The following is a 23,073-nucleotide window of genomic DNA, read 5'->3' as shown; positions in this document are numbered from 1 at the left end:
TCACTTGATGCTGAAAAAGCTTTTGACAAAATATACTGGAAATTTATCTTTGCTACATTAATTCAGTTTTCTTCACAAATTTTTGCAGTGGATTAAAATTCTTTATTCATCTCCCTGATCCAAGGTGCTGACTAATAGTGTATTTTCTACACCATTCCCTCTTGAGAAGGGTACTACACAGGGTTGCCTTCTTTCTCCTCTTATTTTTGATTTATGTCTGGAACCTTTGGCTTGTGCCATTAGACAAACTAATATTCATGACGGTGTAACTTTTTAGAATTTAAAATTATTCCTTATGCAGATGATTTTTTATTATTTATTTAGGACCCTCAGTCTTCAATTCCTGCATTAATGAATACAATTAATACCTCTGGAGACTTGTCTGGATATTCAATTAACTGGACAAAATCTAATACCACTGGGAGACAATATATCATGGAGTGTATTTGCTTACAGACATTTTCAGTGGTGCCCAGATGTTGTTATTTATCTTGGAATACTGACTCCTAGAGATATTATGCACATTACACTAACTTTTAACAAGATAATTGCTGATATCTCTTTGACTTTGGATGGGCAACTTTAAACTTGTCTCTATGGGGCAAAGTAAATACACTCAAAATGAATATTGTACCTAGGATTAGATATATTTTATGTGTAATTCCTTTCTATATACCTTGCAAATATATTCATAAAATTAATACTTTGTTTCGGAAATTTATGTAGGGTTCCTCACCGCCTCAGATTTCTTTAAAGAGGATGCAACTTCCATTCTATGAAGGAGGAGTTGGGTTTCCTGATCTTCGTTTATATCATCAGGCATACTTGTTAACTTGTACTAATTATTGGGATCGCTCCTTGCAGTTGGACTATCCATCTTGGGCTTTTTTGGAGACCTCTTGTCTAGTGCCCCTCTCTAAGTGGAGTGCATTAGATTGCAATTTCTGCAACTAGAGAACAATGGTGTATAATGGCACAGCAATATCAATTTGATCCGTTTTCATATGCTAAATTAACATTATAGGTCAATGCAGGTCTAAAAATTGGAAATAATTTTTTCTTATGAAAGGCTTGGGTCAATAGGGGGATTTTTACATTGGACTGATAGATTATGATGATGAGTGTTTGTCATTTTCTGAGCTGTCTAGATATGACCTGTCACCTTCTGCAGAATGGCAATACGTACAGTAGCAATATTAGGTTGTATCCAAATATGGCCCTGCGGCATTAAGTGTCTGAGTCCCCTTTGCTCCTGGAAACTCTAATTGAATCAAGGCAGAAAACAAAACATACCGGTGCACTATTTGATGTCCAATAATAAATATGATATGCAGAGTCTCAGGAATGAATGGAATAAGGAGCTAGATCGCCCTATTTTGCCAAAGCAATGGGACATGACCTTAAAGTTTATACATGCTCTCTCCATGGATCTTAAGTTGAGAGGTACTCAGCAAAAAATTATGTTTAGGATACAGTGGACTCCACATTGACTCTTCAGCAAAGGACTGAGTAAAGTGTCTAATGGTTGGTGTTGTAACTCACAGGACTTGACAAAATTGGTATGAGTAATAACTTCTTCCCAGAAAAACCGAAAGAGTGGACACATCCAAAGCATATGTCCAGTCTTTCAGTTTTTCTGGGAAGAAGTTATTACTCGTATCAATTTTATATTAAAATGTTCATTGATTTTTGAGGATGCTTATGTACTTTTAAACTATTTGACCGTCTCTTGGAGGCTAACTGATGGCCAACAAAAATGGACCCTCTGTGCCCTTACTACAGCAAAAAGACTCGTATTACGATATTGGAAAGATAAAAACTCACCTCAATGAGTTGAAGGCCTTAGAACTCTATTAATATTTCAACACCAAGCATACAGACAATTGTGCATGGACTTATGTTTAGATATTTGGAAACTGTCTATTAAAACCTATGTGTAGATTTGCCATCACTGTTGTTGTATTTTTGTTTTTATGTATATTTTTTCTCTTTTTAAATTCTAATTTAGTTGCTGGATTTTAAGTTTTTCTCCTTGTTATTTTTCTGTTTTTTTTTTTTAAATAAATAAATTTTAAAACTTTTTACTGCTTGTCAGGGGCTTCAAAAATGGGAGGGGGCTTTTAAAACACAGGGCAATTCAGGGCATTCATATAAAGGGGTCAGAATTATAATATAGTACTGTAGTCTATGCAACATAGTTTTTTGTATGCATTGACAGTTTTGTTTCATTAGGCAGTTTTTTGCTTGCATTATTTTCAATCCAGTAATCCTAGCCCCGCTGCATTGCTTTATCAGAGATAGTTGCTGTTTGACTGAATTTTTAAAAATATATATTTTGTAATCCACCTTGAGCCTCAGTGGGAAAGGCAGGCTACAAACGAAGTCAACAGTGATAATAATAAAAATTACTCAGCTTGGAGCATACAGGCTAAATGTATTTTCACTATTATCATTGTATCCAATAGTAAACTTCCCCCCATTATGATTATAAAAGCAGCACAAATCAGGCCACCCTCTGTCAAGGTAAGGATCTCTACAGGCTCAACAGGCTCCCTAGGTCTAAGGGGAAATGTGGATTTATAAATTCTCCAAAAGGGAGAAAACACACTCGGAAACAACCTGATGAGGACCGAGCATGTCCCATGAGACAGACTGTTGAAAGCTTGTTAATGTGGGGGGACACCAAGAAGTTTGAGAAGTTGACCTGTTCAAGCCCCTGAGAACGTAGGGCCAATTCACACAATACCAAGTCCTTGTGGCTGTGATGAAGAAGAAGAAAAAGAAGAAAAAGTTTGTTTTTATACTCCAATTTTCTCTACCTTTGAAAGAACACTCAAACCGGCTTACACTTACTTTCCCTTCCTCTCCCCACAACAGACTCCTTGTGAAGTAGGTGGGACTGAGAGAGTTCTGAGAGAACTGTGACTAGTCCAAGGTCACCCAGCAGGCTTCATGTGGAGGAGTGGGGAATTGAACCTGGTTCTCCAGATTAGAGTCTGCCACTCATGTTTTGCATCTCTGCAGGAGTTCTGTGCCTCACAGGTGTTTGGAGACCATACCCTGATCATGACTGGTGCTCTGGTTTAGAATGGTCTTCAACATTCTCCCATGTGCCACTTTCATGAACTGAAATAGCCCTGGGTAGCAGCAATTTGTTCCACTAGGAAGTGTATGCATAATGATGACTAAGTTTCTGAAAACAGCAAATAGCACCTCACCAAGGCCTTTTCAGTTCACAAAAATGGTGCAGAGAGGGAAGCTGAAGTAGCTCCATGCTCGCTGCAATCAGAATATGGGCACCACGCACTTGGGAGGCATGGAACTCCCAGCGCACATGTGATACAAAATCCTCACGGTGGCCATGAGGAATCTGTATCATGTGAATCAGCCTTTACAGAGTCCATGATGGGGAGATTTGGAAGAGGACGGAAGGGAGACCCGCAAATAATTTATCCTCCCCTTTCCTGTGATTCTTCCCAGACTCCCAGCTGTCCAACTAATAATTAACATGCATAACTACTTCCAGGTCTAAAGATGAAGCTTTCCAGCCTTTGAGTGCCAGAGCAGCTGAGCAGCTTCGCTGTCCCTTGCAATTTATCCTACCTTCCTTGGTTTTAGAAGAGCATTACTCAAATTCCACAGCAGGCCCCTAATCCTCCAGAAATGACACCCCATCTGTTATCCTACAACATCTGCCCTATCAACCCCAGCAACAAGATGCCCTTAGTCTGCTCATTTGCCATCCGCAGACGTATCCTCATGTGGATCCAAAGCTCTCTCCGCAACATACATCATTGTGTTCCAACCCATGAGAAGGAGCTGTAGCTCAGAGGCAGAGCAGCTGCTTTGCAAGTAGAAGGTCCTAGGTCCAACTCAAGTCATCTCCAGTTAAAGGACCTTAGGTAGCAGTTGTTGAGAAAGGCACTTCTCTGCTCGAGACCTTGGACAGCCGTTGTCAGTAGACACTACTGAGCTGTATGGACCAATGGTCTGACTCAAGGCCCATTCCCATGTTACAAAGCCCGGGTCTCAAAACATGTGGACTGCCTGGGATTCCATGCTAGAAACTCAATTCCCAGGCATGCGGGGGCTTGATTCAGAATGGAACCATAGCATGCAGGGAAAGGGAGCTTAAGCTTTCTCTCCTGTGTCTTTCTATGATCTGAAAGACCCCTGGGGAGCTGCTATTTGTCCCATTAGGGAAACCTGTATGTAGCCATCAGTACATGTTAAGTTTCCCCCATGGGACGACCCAGTGAAGAAATTATATAGTGCATATATTTCTTAAAAATGAAACGAAAAAAGTTGAGTCACAAGGCTATACTAAATATGCTAAGTAAAATGCCTGTATTGGAATTGTTATATACCTAATAGCAGCCAGCGTGGTGTAGTGGTTAAGAGCAGTGGTTTGGAGCGGTGGAGTCTGATCTGGAGAACCGGGTTTGATTCCCCACTCCTCTACATGAGTGGTGGAGGCTAATCTGGTGAACTGGATTTGTTTCCCCACTCCTTCACACAAAGCCAGCTGGGTGACCCTGGGCAAGTCATGCTCTCTCAGCCTCACCTACCTCACAGGGTGTCTGTTGTGGGGAGGGGAAGGTGGTTGTAAGCCGGTTTGATTCTTCCTTAAGTGGTAGAGAAAGTTGGCATATAAAAACCAACTCTTCTTCTTCTATTATACTGCAGTTTATAGTCTCATTTATTATCTCTTATTGATTACTTATTAATAGTATCAATAAGAGATAATAAATGAGACAGTAAACTGCAGTATAATGTAAGGTATATAATCCTGTGAGTGAAGGATTATATAGTAAGTAGTAAATAGGATAGCTATTATAATATTATAATAGGTTAGGCTAGCCTTGGCTGGGGAAAGTGGGGTAGAAGTTGAAATATAAAAAATATGTAATGTGACTAAGCTAGTATTGTCGACGCAGGGAAGATTATAAGAGGGAAACACATTTGGTGTAATCCACCCAGAGAAAGTTTGTTATTCATTGTTGTAAATTTCAAGACTGTAGTGTTCATGTATTGCTTATGTGATGTAGCTCTGTTTGTACTGTATGTCTGATTATAAATGAGAAAACAAAAATATATTTTTTTAAAGTTTCCCCCATGGGGCAAGTAGCAGCTCCTCGGGGCCACTTAAGGTTGGCGAAATGGTACAGAGAAGAAGGAACTGAGTTTCAAGCACGCCATCTCCAGGTGCACCTCTGATCCAAAGTCTATGTGGCGGCTTTGTAACATGTGAACCGACCCACCTGCAGTGTAAGGCTACTTCATATGTTAAACTTTAAAAGACAATACTGACCTCAAAGGGGGCTGAGAGAATGGCTCATTAAAACCTTGGGTAACAGGGCTGTGAAAAGACGTTTGCCTGAAGTTTTGGAACCATGCTACCAGGAGAATACTGGCCTAGATAGGCCAACGGTGAGCCTCTCCACGACGGCAGCTTCCTACATGCTCACTCATGTCACCTTTGTACTACAGGAACTTCAGCTTCAGGGCTCTGTTTTGAACCACCAAAGTGCTGTCTAGGTTCACATGGTTTCCTGTGAGCCGCAGCCTGAGTACCGTCCAGGCTACTTTAAAAGGTCCCTTCCCTCCACAGCCTCTCTCCTTCCGGTTACATAACCAGGCTAGGGCCAGGAAACCACCTGCAGACTGGTGCATGTCAGCAGGAGCTCCAGTCCGAGAAAGGGAATCAACTGCAGGCTGAAATACCGGCTGCCCGCAGTGTACTAAGGACGCTGTGGCAAAAGCAGCTCCGAAACCCAAGAAGATCTTCATTTGCAACCAGAACTGTCTTTGCTGCTGTGTTTCCTAGCCCTGCCTGCTGCATAGGCCTGTCTTGCTAGACTAACTTCCAACTGGAAAAAGACAGGAGGCATGCGAAGGCTGACCTTCTGTGCCCCCCACCCCGAATCATAATAGATACAGTTCTTTATTATTACATAGTCCATGACCAGTAGGTATATAAAGGAAACATTAATTACAGAAAAAATAAAATTTATATACAAATCATCTTGATAAACACCAGATAGTCCTAATAGATACCAGTTAAAACTACACATATCTGTCAGCAATTTAACACTTCAACATTCTGCTGGGCAAATACTAGAGATTAAGTCATTTCAGGAACTAAAATCTCTGCCACTCTTCAGGATTTAAGGCCCTTCTCAATTTTTCTGTGATTACAGACCTGGGTGCAAAACTGGGCAACCGATGATGTCCTTTTTTGGTTCTTATTTGGCAGAAGATATTAAAGTCTAATTTTGTTAGATCTTCCGGGAAACCTTTTTAGCAACGGTCCGATAGTTCTGCTATAAATTTTATTGTGTAAGGTACACTCAAATAACAGGTGCTCGATCGATTCTATTCCTTTTTGTGGGCAGTCACATAGTCTCTGTTCATAAGGGATTTTCTTGAATCTTCCCTCCAGTACTGCAGAGGGTAAGGTATTACTTCTGGCTAGTGTAAACGCCCTCCTGGCCTGATTAGATTCCAAAAAGTATAAATAAGCAGCCAGGGCTGCTATATATCTAACATTTGCAGGTGAGATAAATCCAGGAGCAGCCGTGATGTCCAGTTGTCTCTCCACATCAATCACCCTCTGCTTAATTTCAGCTCTTGCACGTTCCTGTCCTAATAGATTCAGACAGACAGACAGACAGACAGACAGAGGGTGCATGCCTTGCCTTTGCCTATTCTAAATAAGAATGCAGAGCAGATTAGGCTTTCTTTGAGTACTGAACAGAGATACCTGCGTATACATCACCTGCTCCAAACTAGGCCTCCCACGATCATTAAAACTTGGTGCGCTGTCCCTTTAAACACACGCGTACAAGTGCACACACACACAGAGTTTGGGGATCCAGCCAAGCAGCTGCAACCATTCCACGCAGTGCCTTTGGAGGCAGAGAGACAGAGCCTGGCTGCCATCCAGCTCTCCTCCTCATCCCATCACAGCCTTGTGACAACCTTGCTTCCCTCCCCGCCTTGGGCAGAGCAATCTTCCAGCCCGGCCCAATCCAGTTTCAGGAAGCAGCCGGCAACATACATGCCGCAAACGTTCTCCGACTGCCTGGACTGGTGGCTGACGGCCAACTGCACTCCCCTCTCCTGGCAGCAGTGCCACAGATCAGGTTGCAAGCTGCACAAGGGCAGAGGGACGGAGGAGAACGAAGGAGGCCGCACGGAGCACACATTTTGGAGGGTGAGCCATCCCCCATAGCCTACTCCAGCAAAGCATCCCGCTTGGGAAACGATCCCTGTCAGGACCCCCTATGAATTGGGGCCTTCCTGCACTAGGACAAGGGGTTCTGAACGGAGACAGAAAATGCAGATTCGACTCCCAGAGACCAAGAATCCTTAATCACAGAAGAACATCTATGCACAAAATTTCTTTGGAAAACTCTGTGGACAGGAGTTTGCTACTCTTGGATTATGGGGTCAGGAAGGAGTTTTCTCCCAAATCAGAAACAGGAAACACCCCTATTTTTATTTATTTATTTTTATTTCATTTTTGCTTTCTTGCACTGTAACTGAGTTGGCTGGGATTGTCGGTGGTCCTTATTTATGTATTCAGAAAATTTTTACACCTCCTTTCTAGGAATCTGCCCAAGGAGGCGTACAAAATAAAAATAATAAAAACAAAACTTCAAAAGATGTTAAATTATAATCCAGCATCGAAACCCCAGCCCGGCACAAAATCTGCTCAGTGGGGCCCCTTTCTGCCTCACACTTGCTCTCTACTGGAGACTCACAAAGTGTCTGGCCTGAGAAGGTCCATCTGTTTGGATGGGGAAAGGGGAGGGAGGACAGGATGGACAGCCTTGATTTGGCAGGCAAGGGACTGGACCAAAGGATTTTAAAGTGCAGAAGGACAAGAAGAGGGAAAATAGCCAGTGGGGGCATCCATTTTGGCAACAGAAGCACCGTTCCCAAAAAGTCTCCCCCCCCAAAAAAAAACGCAGGCACGGCAGCTTTGATCTGTCGATCCAGAGGCCTCACCAAAAGGACTGATGTTCAGAATTGGGGGTGGGGGGGTAGCCTTGGCACAACTTCAGAGTTCAAGAGGGACAAACACCATGAGCCAGTTCAAAACAACAGCCAAGGGGGAAGAAGTGCCTGTGGAATCCAACACAGGGCCCATTTTACACTTTCCAGCTGTCTCGCTTTGAAGTGAGCCTGAAGAACTCTATGGTGTAGGGGGGGGGGGGGCAGGATGGAGAGCAGCAGACCAGCTGGCAGAGAATGATAAGTGTGTCACTCAAAAGGGGTTTACTCAGAGTGGCCCCAGCTGTAGCCTAGAAGGGATGAGAAGGTGGTCCCTTCCCTGAGTCTGGCTCTGCAGAAGATGCTGCCCAGAGAAAGAGGAAAGACCTTGGTCTGAAACAGATTGGGGACAGAATTAGAGATATCACTCTCATAATGCTCAAGATAGTCCTTCTCAAAGGAAGTGCAATTTACAGCCTTCCAAAACACAGCACCACCATGCCTTACCACAGTGGCCCAAGACCATACTCTGAGTCATCTTACCCACAGACCACACAGGGAAGAGTTCTCAGTGGCTGCCTCCACATTGGTCCCTGGAGGCTCATCAAAGCCCTAGCACAAGCCTCTTCCAATTGGGGCCATGGAACCTATTTTGGCCATCTTATGACAACCATGGCTTCTTTTAAAGAAAGGACTTGCATTTCATTTAGGCATATTTTTGAATTGATAATTTTGATTTCTAGTCCACCCCTTTCTGAAGATGTTAAGAAGAGAGAGAAACAGCACACCTTCCCAAAAATGACCAGAAACCAATCAGGAGAGGGGAGAAGAGAAAACCAGCCCCAAGAAGCAAAGGGGAACTTCCAGCTCCCGCATAGTTTGGGAAGTGCAGCAATGATTACTATCCAAACTATTTAAACCAGGGAGAATGGCTACAGGGGATGCATGCTTACTGATGGAATGCAAACTGATGGGAATCTTCCTGAAACACAGGTAGAAATGCCACTGGTTTTACTGGGCAACCCACTGTATTAAGAAGGAATTAACAAACAGAGCCCGAAGCAAAAAAAAGTACGGCCATCAGCAGCTGGCGTGTACACATAGGAAGCTGTCTTAGAATGTCACACCATTGGGCCATGCAGCTCTGCCACGGTCTAATCTGACAGGCCACATCTGTTACCTGAGATCCTTAACACAGGGGATTAGTGTTCTGCAGGCAAAGCACACGCTTTAGCACAAAAGAAAAAAAAAGCCCAGCATCAACCTTGTCTGGGGAGGAAGAACCAGACAGCTGCTGAAGCACACGCATGCACGCTGCAGATTCTGCATCCTACCCAGAGCCTGCTACGCACCACAGTTTATGGGGCCAAGAAAAATGAACCGCTGTACTAGAAACAGCTGAAGCATCCAAAACAGTTCCTCGCATGTCTCATGGAGGAGTTTATTAATGCGAGAGACTGAGCATTTTGCCAAATAAGCCGGGCATGTCTACATAGGCATTCAGACAAGAGATGTGTTTGCATAGCCCGGAGGCGCATGTGTTACAACCAGCGAAAGCATAGCCAGAGAGGGTGTGCGTAGTTCCATGTATGCACGTGGATCTGAACTCTTGGGCATCTAAGCATACAGAACTTCCTCACTGGGCGTTTCCCTCCCGTGACCCTCTCTGTCTTCCTGCCAAGGCCACCGGTGCTATTCTTAGAAACTGCTGCCCTCGAAGTGATCTCAGGACCGGAGAGGAAACTCTGGACACCCACCTTCTGCCTGCTGAATGTCTAGTTCCTCTGTTGCATAAACCTGGCTGGCCTCACCCCCCAAAAGAAGGTAAAAGCCAAATGCCTCTAGCCAGGACACAGCACTACAGCTCTGCACAGGCTGCTACTTCCTGACTGGCCTCAGCCAGGCCGCCACAGGGTGCCTGCCTAGCATTTATTGCACACATGACATGACGCCTAGCTACTCTCCAAAAACACACAGACAAGAGGAAACAGTCCCGAATGGGTTAGAGTCTGCAAGGGGCCGAAAAAGACAGAGGAAGGTGTGTCAAATGACAGGGATAGTGGCCAGAGGAGAGAAGAGCAGCTACAGCTACTCTGGAAGGACTTTGCTTCCACAAAGGACCTTGCCTTGAGGGGACACATGAGGGGTGCAGCTTGGCAAAGAGATGATCTAGGCATGAAAGCATAAGCAGCACAGAGAAGGAGGAGGAGGGGAATGTACAAGTGCTCTGTGCTCATGCGCACTGCAGATGCTCCTCTCTTCAAACAGGAAGAAAAATAGCCTGGCAGGGAGAGAAATCATTTAACTCTATAAGCACTGAGCACCTCCCATCTCCTTGGTTTCCCTCTCATCCGTCATTCAACCGAAGCAAAGAGACACAAGCTCATCCCTGAGGATGTCACAGTGGAAGGGAGCATTGCAAATTTCCCCCCATGGCCCTGCTGGGGGGGCGGGGGGGGATCCAGGTCTGAATATCTACTGGAAGCAGGCTTTGCTCAGTGAAGATTTGAAAAACTGAGAAAAGGAAAGAGAATTCAGTTTCTGGAACCATGTTTTTGAACCACTCTGGGTTTGGAGAAAAGGACTGAGAAGGTAAGAAAAAATTTGAAGGGGGGAGTGAAAGAGAGTGGGGCAGGGAGGGAGAGGAGATAAAATGGGAAGTTGGGTAGGGCAAGAGTAACCCCCCTTCCTCTTCCCCCCTTCAGCCTTCTTCATCTTCTGAGATTTCACCTAGAACCTTCTGCACTTTCTATTTTTTTTCTAGCAGGCCATGAGGACTAGAACTGAGTACTTGTCTTCTTGTAAGCCATTGTTGTTTCTCTTTGGAAAGGAAAGGCAGGCCACAAATGGCCTAATACACATATACATAATAAGTAGCAACTGTTAAAATACCAAAAGAGGGAGAGATAGAAAGTATGGAAGCAGAGAATCTCAAACCATCAAAATCTGTTTATGCCAGTTTTTGCATGTGCAGTAAAACATTAACTCAGAGGACACACGGCAATGCTTCTTATGCCCTCAGGACTCTGCTGGCCCAGGTGAGAAGGTGGGCCTCCACAGTAAAATCTCACAGCTGGGCATATCGGACTCCCCCATCAATTGCCAAGGAGGATCCATGCCGCCTCTGCCATTTCTCCTGAGGAACCAGGAGATAACCCAAGCAGGCCACAAAGTCTTAAAATGACCCCCTCCCTCCCCCAATTCCTGCACCATTTTCACTCACCACTGGCTGTTTGCGTTTCCTACCGGGGCGCCCCGCTTTCCTCATGGGTATCCCCGGATCTGGCTTCTCTTCCTTGTTACAATTCTCATCAGATTCCTCTTCACCCTGCTGTATGAAGACAGAAAGAGAGGTAGACCAAACCAAGTCAGCTTGCAAGTTAGCAGAGCAAGTCTCAGCAACTCAAACCACTGAAAAACGCAACACATTGCTCCTGGGTTCCCTCTAGATTTTGTCAGGCAAGTGTGCTAAAACTTAAGCATCTCAGGCCCACAGGGAGAGGTCACCCCCACCATGCACTGTTCTCCTGACTGGAAATGGCCCCAGGGAATGACTTGTGTGTAGCCTCCAGGCACATATATAGGCATTCAGTGCATGTAAGTTTTCCCCAAATGGCAAACAGATCCCTGTGGCCATTACAGATCAGAAACTATAACTACCCCTCCAACCCATACCTCTTCCAGTTCACTATCAGCCCAACCATTCCTGAAATAGTACCAATTATGTGGAAGCCCACCCACCACTACAAACATTAACCATACACATTAAGTACATTTGTACACCATAGCAGCATTTATCTTCAGCACAGACTCCTAGTTTCCTCAATGGTGACTTTCTTTAGCCAGACAAGAAGCAGGGAATTTAATGTGTGGAGTCCCCCTGCCTCATACACACACACACACACACACACACACACACACACACACACAGAGAGAGAGAGAGAGAGAGAGAGAGAGAGAGAGAGAGAGAGAGAGAGAGAGAGAGAGAGCTCCCGACCTAAGTTCACATGTAAGTTAAATGGGTTAATGACTATCCAGGGGAAAGGTCTTGAGTTCACAGGGAAAAGAGCACTGAGAAAGCCAATGCAGAGCGCAGTGACAAAGATCTCCACCTGTAATTCCACAAGACTCATAGGGCTTCCAAAGCTGATCGCAGACGGCCTTGAGAACAAACAGCCAGCTCAACAAATCTCATCCTGTCATTTCTCCTCACAACACCTTCCGGATGTCCTTTCCTTTTTGTGCCCCCTTCAAACACCTCATCCATGCTCTGGGCATGCCTGGCTTAGTCAGCTGCAGACTCCTCCCTAGTGCTTCTTCCCCCGCATCACATATATTACTCTTTTCCATTCGATTCAGAACACATCTGCTAAACTCGCCTTCTCTTTACAGGGCTCACCTCCATCCAAATCCACTCTCTCTTTTTGCCCTTCCGCAAGCTACCCTCTCTACCCTAGCTCCTCTCCCTTTCTTGCAGCTCCCATTCTCTTGTTTCTGAGCTGCCAGAGAGACCTTACCCCTGGAATAGCTGCTCCCCACCCAGGAGATAAAGAAGGAAAATGTAAAGATAAACATAAAAACTCAACAGCCCTAGTGAATCAGATCAAGGTCCTTCTAAAGCAGCATTCTGTTTCCATCAGCAGGCAAAAATAACTTTTGGCCATTAACAAACTGTAGCAACGGAGGCCTCCATTCCCCCTCCAGCATTTTCTGAGCCAAAACAGCCTTGGAGATAGAGCTATTTGTTTAATGCACCTGAAGCTGTTTCAGCTCAAGAAAATGGCACAGGAAGGAAGGCTGAAGCCTATGTCACAATCCCGAGCCAATTTAGGCCCTAGCGCTTGAGGGAACTGCAGTTCCCTGAGGTCATGTTTGGTTGTGTAAACATCGGAGTTGGTCAGGGGAAACCAACTGTAGCCAGATATAACATCTAGTTTGGACCAAAAACTGTCACAACCTGAGGCCCACACTGTTAAGTGACTGCCTCTTCCTCTAGCAACCCACCTGGATCTAAACCCCTATTGTTTTTAATGTGCCAGGTCCACTTTGGCCAAATCCATCTCTTTCACAACTGCACACCCCACACCCCCATTTTATAGAATGGCCTTTCCAAAAAGGTACTCAGAACATTCTCTCTGCCTGCTACCCACAGGTCATGCAGGGCAATCCTCTTTAGGACAGTTTTTGTTGACGAATGTCTCATGCAATGATTTATTACTGACGTTTTCAGCATGGTACTGTAATAATTTTGAACAATTGATATCTGGTACTGTTAATGCATTAGAATGTTCTATTTTTTAACTTTGTAAAGCTTCTTTGAAATGTCTGGAAAGGTGGAGTATACATTTTTAAATAAATAAAATTCAACCACCACCACCACCCCATGCAAAAACACAGCAGAATGGCCATTCCTCTGAGAAGATCACATGTTGTGCCTCAGCGTGAGTCCCCGCTCTAGGTTTATCTCCTTTCAATCAGAAGGCACACCCAGAAGAGTAACTTACACAGAGATACAGGGTGGAGCGCCACTTGGAATAGAGAATTTTGCACATGCCATACTTGCTTCGCAGCAGCACAAGTTGGAGGAAAGATGGCATCTTGCAGGGTCCCCCACAGGACAAAGTGATACACGGGCATGCACTCACCAATTTCGGCACTGTGTGACACTGTCCCGAGAAGCAGCCTGCTGCAGCCAATAAGTGTTGGATTCCGCCCTAGGAGTCCCGGCCTGAGCGGCACAGGTCAAGTCAGTCTCAATCCTTCCATTTCTAAAACGAACAGGACACTGACCTGGCCCTCAAAAGCAGTTTGTCTGTTTTGTTGACAAAAATGTACTTCCAGTGAGTTGTGCTGGCAACTCCCGTCCCTCGCGCGACCAAGAGGCAGCCGAGGGAGGACACACGAAGCCACAGAGGTGGGCTGGATGTGACCCGACAGCGAGGATAGGAAGTGCCCTTTCCCTCTCTTCCATTGTGTCTCCCTCCAGCTGGCTCTGATCTGACTCATCCCTCTATAAATCAAACTGCTCCACCGCTGCCTCAGGTTTAATGAACTGCAGGGCCCCTAAAGCCCAGTGCTCGCGCGCTCTCTCTCTCCTCCCCTCTGCTGCCAAGCAACCCCGCAGGGAAACTACCTTGCTCCAAGAAAACAGGAGTGCATGAAGTGCAGCCTCTGCAAGAAGACAAGCTCTTCTGCCAACCTGCGCCTACCTTCAAAGCAAGTTCCTTTTTTTATGCGGCTCCTACCAGGGAGGGAACACAGCGGCCGTTCAGCAGCCACAAAAGGGTTCTTCTGGGATGACAGGGTAGAGGGCGATGGGAAGGACGAAGCCTGGCACAAAGGGAAACGAAACAGGAGTCCGCTCTGGAGGCACCTGAAAGACTCACATCATTTATTCCGGCTCTGGCTTTTGTGAGTCACAGCTCACTGCATCAACTTATGCTGGAGCTAGTTTTGTGAGTTTCTAAGGTGCCGCCGGACTCTTGTTTTGCTGCTGCAGAACAACACAGCTACCCACTTGGGATTTTTTTAAAAAAAGAAGTCTCTTGCACAGTCTTTGTTTTAATGAACAAGTGATACAAGGGAAAGAAACAATTCAAGCTCATGCAGCTAAACATTATTATAACAGATCACGATGGGTAGCTAGCTGTGTTAGTCTGTTTGTAGGACTAGGAAAGAGCAAGAGTCCAGTAGCACCTTAAAGACTAACAAAGTTTCTGGCAGGGTATGAGTTTTTGTGACTCATGAAAGCTCATACCCTGCCAGAAATTTTGTTAATCTTTAAGGTGCTACTGGACTCTTGGGCCATTTATGCTTGGTTATTAGCCACATGATCCCCGCGGAACTGCCCTGGGTCTTCTTTTGAGTTATCCATGATTTCCCCCTCCTTCAGGGGTCACCCCACAGCCGTCCCGCGCTTGTCCTGCAGTTTCAGGAACCTCTTTTATCACAAATTTAAATTTTGCCTCAATCCCAAAGCGAAGCTAATTGAGGCAATTTGCATTAATAGTCTCAACTTTGGGTTTTCTCTCCCCCCCCCCCGCCCATTGCTGCTTGTCCTGCCCTCATTCCAAGCCCTCCCAGAGGGCTTCCCCACATTTACTTTCAAAACCACCATGCCAAGCAGGCAGCATCTCCACTTTCCAGGCAGGGGACCAAAGGCAAAACAAAGCAACACCCAAAAGACAACAGAAGTAAGGCCTAACGCCAGTTACTACTTTGACTAGGGGTTGCCAGCTCCGGGTTGTGAAATACCTGGAGATTTTGAGGGTGCAGCCCAAGGGGTGGGGTTTGGGGAGAAGGACTTAAATGGGGTATAATAATACCATAGGGTCCACCTGCCAAAGCAGCCATTTTTCTCCAGGGGAACTGATCTCTGCTGTCAGGCGATCAGTTGTAATAACGGGAGATCTCCAGCCACCACCTGGAAGCTGGCAACCCTAGCTTTGACCCAAATCCAAACCTCTCGTTACTGTATACCACGGGGTGAATGACTGCAGGAAAAGACGGGGCGGTTGGCTCGCAACAGAAGATAGCCAAGATGCCCTCCCTCTCATGAACTAAGGTCATAGAATCAGCATTGCTGACAGATGGCCATCTAGTCTCTGCTTAAAAACCTCCAGGGAAGGAGAGCTTACCACCTCCTGAGGAAGCCTGTTCCACTGAGGAACCGCTCTGTTAGATAATTCTTCCTAATGTCTAGATGGAAACTCTTTTAATTTCAACCCGTTGGTTCTGGTCCAACCTTCTGGGGCAACAGAAAACAACTCAGCACCCTCCTCCATATGACAGCTCTTCAAGTACTTGAAGATGGTTAGCATATCCCCTCTCAGTCTTCTCCTCTTCAGGCTAAACATACCCAGCTCCTTCAACCTTTCCTCATAGGACTTGGTCTCCAGACCCCTCACCATCTTTGTTGCCCTCCTCTGGACACGCTTAATGCAGGATGAACCTAGAGCATCCATGACAAGTGTTTGCCAGCCTCTGCTTAAAGACTGCCAGCGAGGGGGAACTCACCACTTCCCTGGGGGCCAAACGAGACAATACCATGTCCCCAAGTCTACCATGGGGACATGGCGCTATTTTAGATCCTTTTTTTTTCCAACTTGAAAATGCCATGGGGCCTGATCCTGTTGGGGACCATGGTGTGAGGAGATGAGGGGCTCTTGTCCCCCCGTCGCCATGTCATTTTCAAGAGCCATGGTGTGAGGAGATGAGGGGGTCTTGTCCCCCCGTCGCCAAGTCATTTTCAAGAGCCAACTCAACTGAGACAGAAACGCTGGCAACGTCCTGTTGTCCCACAGCTTCTTCTCCCACAGAGTGGCCAAGTTTGAACAAGATGCCGTGTGAACATGCAGCCCCACAGGGAGAGTGCATCTTGCCTCCCAGCATCACCTTAAATCAAGCCTTAGATTGGAAACAGACTTGAACTATTGGTGAAATCTTAGGAGTTGGGATGCGGGCAGCGCTGCACAGGATTTCGAGGGCTCAGGAACGCAGGGCTTCGGTGCTCTCTGTCCCTTACCCAAGACTGGCAGAACGAGAATACAAAACAAATCTTCTTGCCATACTTAGCATTGGCTGCCCAATCCAGAGATCTGAGATGCTTTAAAGATTTTTTTTTTAGATTATGTGGATGCAGGAGTCCACACACACCAGGGGATACCTGCCCACCAAGGCACTCTAAAAGCATTTAAAAGGCAGTCGTATATGTACTCCACGCAGCCACTGTGGAAGTAAGAATGAGTGGGGTGGAGGCTTTCAGGGATGGCCTCTGCATACCCCATCTCCACGTCGTCATATCAGCACAGAATCACCCGCACAACAAGAATCTTGTCATCCCCTGGCAGCCAAGCAATTACCCCTTCCTTCTCTCCCAAGGCGCAGAGTGGTAAGCTGCAGTATTGCAGTCAAAAAGCTCTGCTCACAACCTGAGTTGGATCCCGACGGAAGTTGGTTTCAGGTAGCCGGCTCAAGGTTGACTCAGCCTTCCATCCTGCCGAGGTCGGTGAAATGAGCTCCCAGCTTGCTGGGGGTAAAGTGTCGACGACTGGGGAAGGCACTGGCAAACCACCCTGTAAACAGTCTGCCTAGTAAACATCAGGATGTGACATCACCCCATGGGTCAGTAATGATCCGGTGCTTCCACAGGGGACTACCTTTACCTTTCCCTAAACTGGGGTCCCCAACATTGTGCCCATGGTCCCTTTCTTAGCGCCCACCAAGTGTTTTCAGAAAATGGACCAGGGCCAGGCGGGGCGTTTTTGATGTTTATGGAACAATGCAGACAGTGGCTTTATGTAAAGTACTTTATGTATGCAAATAGCAGAGTGATATTCTAAAAACACAGTGGAGCTTGATTTTGACTAAACACTAGCGGGCTGCATGGCTAAAATGCTTAGTGCACTTAACTGGGACTTCTATTGAAGTCATCAGACTCTTCCAGTTTTAATCTATTCTTATAATTCAAATGGAAGTCGATAATAACATCACTACATCAAATTGTGTTTTTCAAAAATCATTTCTGTCATCATCAAAATCTGCCCAGAATTTCTCTCTTGCTGCGTACATATAGGCAAGGAGCTCTTAACAGCCCTTCAGCACCAACTGTCCTTGTTACGAGTAATAGTGCAGGTTTAAAGTGTCTGGGCTGATGGGAGAAGGGCTCCCGTAAAGGAATAGACAGGAGAGGAAGCATTTGTTTTCTATTTTTGTTTTCTATTAGAGCACTAGGTCCCTGCAAAATGAAGAAAGATGCTACCAGATAAGGGTTTCTTAGCTGTCTCAATAGGTCTACCTATTTTTTGTGCATGCAAGAAAATATTTTTAAAACCATGTTACGAATCATGTTAGACAGAGTTCTGCCGGAAATGCTGAAGACCTGCTACCAGTGCCATATGCATAACCTCACTCTCTGACATTCTGTGGTTGGCTCTGCCTCCCGCGACCGCCATGTTGTGGTAGGCTCCACCTTCTGTGGCAGCCATTTTGTGGTTTTGCCCATTACTCTGTGTCAAAATTCCAAAGGAGCCTGCAGGCTAAAAAAAAAAAATTGGGAACTCCTGCCCTAAACTATTTTTTAAAAACTTTAAAAGGGCTGAAGGGGTGATAGAGCCAGAGTGTTGTGGTTAAGAGCGGTGGACTCTAGAATGAAGAACCGGGTTTGATTCCCCGCTCCTCCACATGAGCGGCAGAGGCTAATCTGGTGAACTGAGTTGGTTTCCCCACTTCTACACATGATGCCTGCTGGATGACCCTGGGCTAGTCACAGTTCTCTCCAAACTCTCTCAACCCCCACCCAACTCACAAGGTGTCTGTTGTGGGGAGAGGAAGGGAAGGCAACTGTAAGTTGGTTTGAGTCTCCTTTAAAAGGTAGAGAAAATCAGGGTATAAAAACCAACTCTTCTACTAAAAGCAGAGCTTAGCTCCCCTCTCCAGATCAGCTACAGGTGGAGGGTCCACACAGATGCTGGCCTGTAGGCACCACTAAGTCCCCGTTTAAGCCGGGGTATGTGTGCTTCAGCTTAAAGGACAAAGTCCTGGGAACCACGCACAGCATCTTTTGAGAAAGCGAAAAGTTAATCACTGATTGGGGAGGGAACGGGGAGCAAAAATTGCATGGGGAAGACATCATTTCAACCCGCAGAACTCCCCTTCAAACATCTGTTAGATGCCTCCTCCGTGGGACTACAGCGCTACGTTTATGGCTGGTTGGCTGTTTTAATAATTGGTTGATATTGTTTGTTGGTTTCTCATGCTTCTGAGTTTGTCAGGAGCCACCCCCGCCATTGCAGGGGCAGCATGAAGCGTGCCAAGTAAACCAACTAGATCTGCCAGACCGCTCCAACTGGATACGCCTTGCATGGCTCCGTGTTTCTTTCAGTGCTGGGGGCACCACTGATTGTTTTGAATTTTTTTTTTATTAAGGATACAAAAGGTAAAAAAGGTAGGGAAAGGCAGGGTATTGACAAAACATAGAAAGACAAAACATACATTCTTGCTCATACAAAAAATTAACTGAGCGGGCTACCTAAAGATTACTGTATCTCTCGGATTGGCTAACATCTTAATACGGATATACAAATACAAATATAGGTTCATTCTAGTAATAAACGTCATCGTGTGTTTCTTATGACTGTTCAGGAAGTTGTTGTTTTTTACTGATGCTGTGTTTTTTGAGTCTACATCGTACACATTCTGTTCTTTGTCAGCCACCCCATGTACTTCTAAGTAGAAAAGATGGATATAAGTAAGCTAAATAAAAACAAATGCCTTAACAATGATATGGTTAAGCGAAATTAGGCTCCCTGCCCTTTTAGAGAAGCCCATTGACAGTTCCATTGGGAAAAGGAGACAGAATTAGAAAGCTGCTTATGGGTTTTGACTTTTTGTGGGGCTTATGACATTTTCAAGTCCAGGAACTCCACGGAAGACAGATGGCATTTTAGAAGGAGTATTGAAGAAAGAAGGGGCTATATGCCAGTGCCAATCACGTCATAAACCACATTCCATGCTACACAGCAATGCGACGTCAAGATGATTGTGCTAGAGTTGTGCAGTAAACTACAAATGAGCCTCTCGGAAAACATGCAGGGCAGGGCAGAGAAGGGACTACGATGGTTTAGGAGAAATACTGTCTCAAGTTCTCAGGCATAAAATGTATGAATGGATTATGTCAGTTCCATTATGTGAGCACTAAGTGACAAGATTCATGCAGGACACCTCCACTGCAGCCAGAATAGCAAGAATGGAATCTCTGTGTTCAACGGCAGGACACCTCTAACTGTCAAGTGCTGGAGACAAAACAACAGGGGAAAGCTCCCTTCCTCTGGACTACTGCAATGCACTCTACTGGGGCTACCCTTGATAAGTGTTCAGAAGCTGCAGCTAGAGCAGAATGCTATGGCTAGACTGCTGGTCGGGGCCAGTTGTTGGGATCATGTGACCCCCAACATTACAACAATTACATTGGCTTCCAATCTGCTTCCAAGCCCAATAAAAGGTGTTGGTTTTGACCTTTAAAGCCCTAAATGGTTTGGGACCGGAGCATCTGAAAGACCTTCTGCTTTCACACATTCCTGGCCAGGTACTAAGATCATAGGGAAAGGCCTTCTTGACTGGCCCATGGACCAAAGAGGCTAGTGTGGTGGGTAAACAATAGAGGACCTTTTCAGTGGTAGCCCCATGATTGTAGAACAGCATCCCCTGGGAAGTGTGCTTGGCCTCTTCACGCTTGATCTTTAGGAAACAGCTGAAGATTATTTTATTTACGATGACATTTGATTATGATGGCAATTCAGTTCTTCTGCCTACTGGCAGTTTTAAATTATTAAGTATTTAAATTATTATTATGAGTGGTTTTATGTATTTGATTGTGTTTTATTGTTGTCTATATTGTGAGCCACCTTGAGTTCCTATAAGTAGAAAGGCAGCTAATAAATGTTTCAAATAATAAATAAACAAACAAACAATGTTCTTTGTTTTTAAACTTCCCCAGGCACCTGGCAGGTCAGTGTGGAAAGAAAACAGGCTGTACTCTGGCCCTGCAATGCAGTCCTTATAGATATGGCTCTCCTGGGCCTATATAACCAACACTCGAGCCCGTACCCCACACTCCTGTTTCAAACATCCTCTCGAACCCTGGTACGCTCATCTCTCAGCCCCACCCACAGCATACCCACAAAAAGGCTTTCGAAAGGTGGCTGCAGGAACTTATTCCAGGCACACCGTTCCTGCAAGCACTCGGCAAGCCCTGTATTTGCTTGGCACGTGAGGGAACAGTACTGGAATAGCTCTTGGTTGCCCTCTAAGTTGGCACAAAGTATGGAACAGGGTGGGCTGAATTCTCTTTCACGCACCGTCAGACCTCAGGGGCTTTCTTTAATGGAGTTAAAGAATCAAAACATGGATCCAGTACAGCCACAAAATGGAGACGCTAGAACGAGGACTCCCCTCAGTTACCTCCAGCCTAGGCCTGTACCCTTCAGGGGTCATCCCATCCCTACCCACTGTATTAAGTAGAATCATGGAATCATAGAGCTGGAAGGGACCACCAGGGTCATCAAACCCCTGCACAATGCAGGAATTTTACAACTACCTCCCCCACACTACCTCCCCCCCCATGATCCCTACTCCATGCCCAGAAGATGACCAAGATGCCCTCCCTCTCATGAACTGCCTACGTAGCCTCTCCTTAAATAAGCAACAGAACTGATCCCAGCAGACGGTCCCGGCCCAAACCGCCCTTGCCCGAAACGGTGGCGGGAGATTCAGCAGAGCCGTTTCACACAGAAGCCCGCACAGCCTGCGCGATACAAGCCCCGTGTGCTGCACCCACGCACAGATGAACGGGCGACCATTTGCTTTCGGAGTGCAGCCGTCCGAGGGAGGGCCCTGCACAACCAGGGCGTGAGGCAGGGGACGGGGAGGGAGCCCAGACGCCAGCCCCAGCCCGCCTTACCTTGTGAGAGTCGGCCGTCTCTTGGTCTGCACTGGGGCCGCTGGTGTCAACGGGGCCATTGGATGGCATGCTGGGGAGACGCAGGGTGGTGACAGGGGGCAGCAAATGGTTTTGCGTGTGGGGCTTAATTGACCAAACAAAAAAGTTCCAAACGTTAAAAAAAATAAATAATCAGAAATGGAAGAGCTGCCCACGTTGGCAGTGTGAAGCCCCCTCTGCCGGCGTGTCTGTTCTGGTTTTCCTGCCACCTGTAACGGGAAGAGGGAAGGATGGAGCGTGAGGCCCAGACTCGCAACGGGGAGCCACTTCGATGGCCTCTCCCCAGCCCCGGGCAATCATTAACAAGGTACAGCCTTGACTCAGCCAAGCTGGGCCCCCCGTGGGTGCCACAGTCCGGCCCAGCCCAAGCCATTGACAGGAGGCGCCCCCACCCCCGCTCAGCCCCACGGAGCTTCCCTTCCTCTGCCCCAAAGGCAGGCTTCCTCTCTTCTAAAGCAGCTGCCCTAGGCAGCAGGTGGAAATCCAGCACCTGTTGCTACGGGAAGAGCCAGCGCATTCCCCACAGCCCCCTTCTGCTGCTGCCTCTGGCACGGGGGGGGGGGCTGTTTCTGCAACCTTCCAGACAACGGGGCGGGAGGAGGTGCCGCTGTTTCAAGGAACAAAACCTGGGAGGGTGGGTTTTGGGGAGGAAGGTGCTTCAACAGAGGTGTGCGCTTCATATGCCTTCGGTGCCACCAAACCCCCCTTGGGTAAATCTGCCTCATCAGCCACTGTCCGCCTGCGCTTGACCCGCGAATTCCAGCCTCTGCCTCAAAAGGATTTTAGAAAGCATGCCAGCTGGGAAACGGCGCCCCTTCAATATGCACTTAACCCCACCTTCTCCCCCCCCCCAACTGTGCCTAGGGACAGTCTGGCCTCTAATCTACTGAGCCAGAGAGAAAAACAGGCTGAAGTTCAGCCCTAAAGAAGCCGGCAGAACTAACTGCCAGTTATATTTTCATCGGGGACATCCTCGGGTGAGGTGAAGAGGTATTTTCTGACGTTCTGGAGAGGCATGTTCTGAAAAAAGGGCTAAGCCCACACTCTCCGCACACCATAGTCCCAATCCGAATCAGGCCTGGGAACTACAGATCTTCAGTGAATGGCCTTTCACCTGGGGACATCGCCAGGGAAAATGTAACTAGTAGTTAAACCACAGCTAGGCAAGCTGGCCTTTTCCCTGCAAACTCCTGCTGCCTGGACCACCCACGCCTCGGGACAGTGGTCTTCAGTCTTACCAGATGTGGGACCCACCTTTAACCCTCCCCCCAGCAGCAGCATGGGACCCACTGAGCAGCAAGCTGCTCATTGTCACATGACAGGAAGAAGGGGACCTAAAGCAATGATGTCACTAGTGCCCAGGACAGGAAATCCAAGCCAAGCACTTGGCAGAACATTGCTGCCACTGACAACCCCCTCCTCTCACTGTCCTGCAACTCTTCTGCATACATGCAAAGAGAGGCAGGAGGCATGACCCCTTTCCTCTGCACACATGTGCGCCAGCAGCACAAGGGAAGCAAATGAACCCTTTTTGGGAGGTGCCAGAACACTTACACCTCCCCAAGAGCAGCAAAAAA

At 46.6% G+C, this 23,073-nt stretch overlaps 1 protein-coding gene across 1 annotated transcript in view; it reads right to left on the bottom strand.

The window, feature by feature from the left end:
- Nucleotides 1-21,584, bottom strand: part of DNMT3A (DNA methyltransferase 3 alpha) — an 85,734-nt gene extending 64,150 nt beyond the window's left edge. Inside the window, exons 1-2 of the mRNA XM_056852371.1 lie at nucleotides 21,458-21,584; nucleotides 11,222-11,329 (exon numbers count right to left, since the gene is read on the bottom strand). Coding sequence (XP_056708349.1) covers nucleotides 11,222-11,329; nucleotides 21,458-21,526 — 177 coding nt within the window. The 5' untranslated portion in view covers nucleotides 21,527-21,584. The remainder of the gene's footprint in view (nucleotides 1-11,221; nucleotides 11,330-21,457) is intronic.
- Nucleotides 21,585-23,073: the final 1,489 nt, after the last annotated feature.

Source organism: Euleptes europaea, chromosome 7 (genome assembly GCF_029931775.1).
Source record: "Euleptes europaea isolate rEulEur1 chromosome 7, rEulEur1.hap1, whole genome shotgun sequence".
NCBI classification, from domain to species: Eukaryota; Metazoa; Chordata; class Lepidosauria; order Squamata; family Sphaerodactylidae; genus Euleptes; species Euleptes europaea.
The sequence above is the reverse complement of the archived record's forward strand: the minus strand, read 5'-3'. Positions and strand labels throughout refer to the sequence as shown.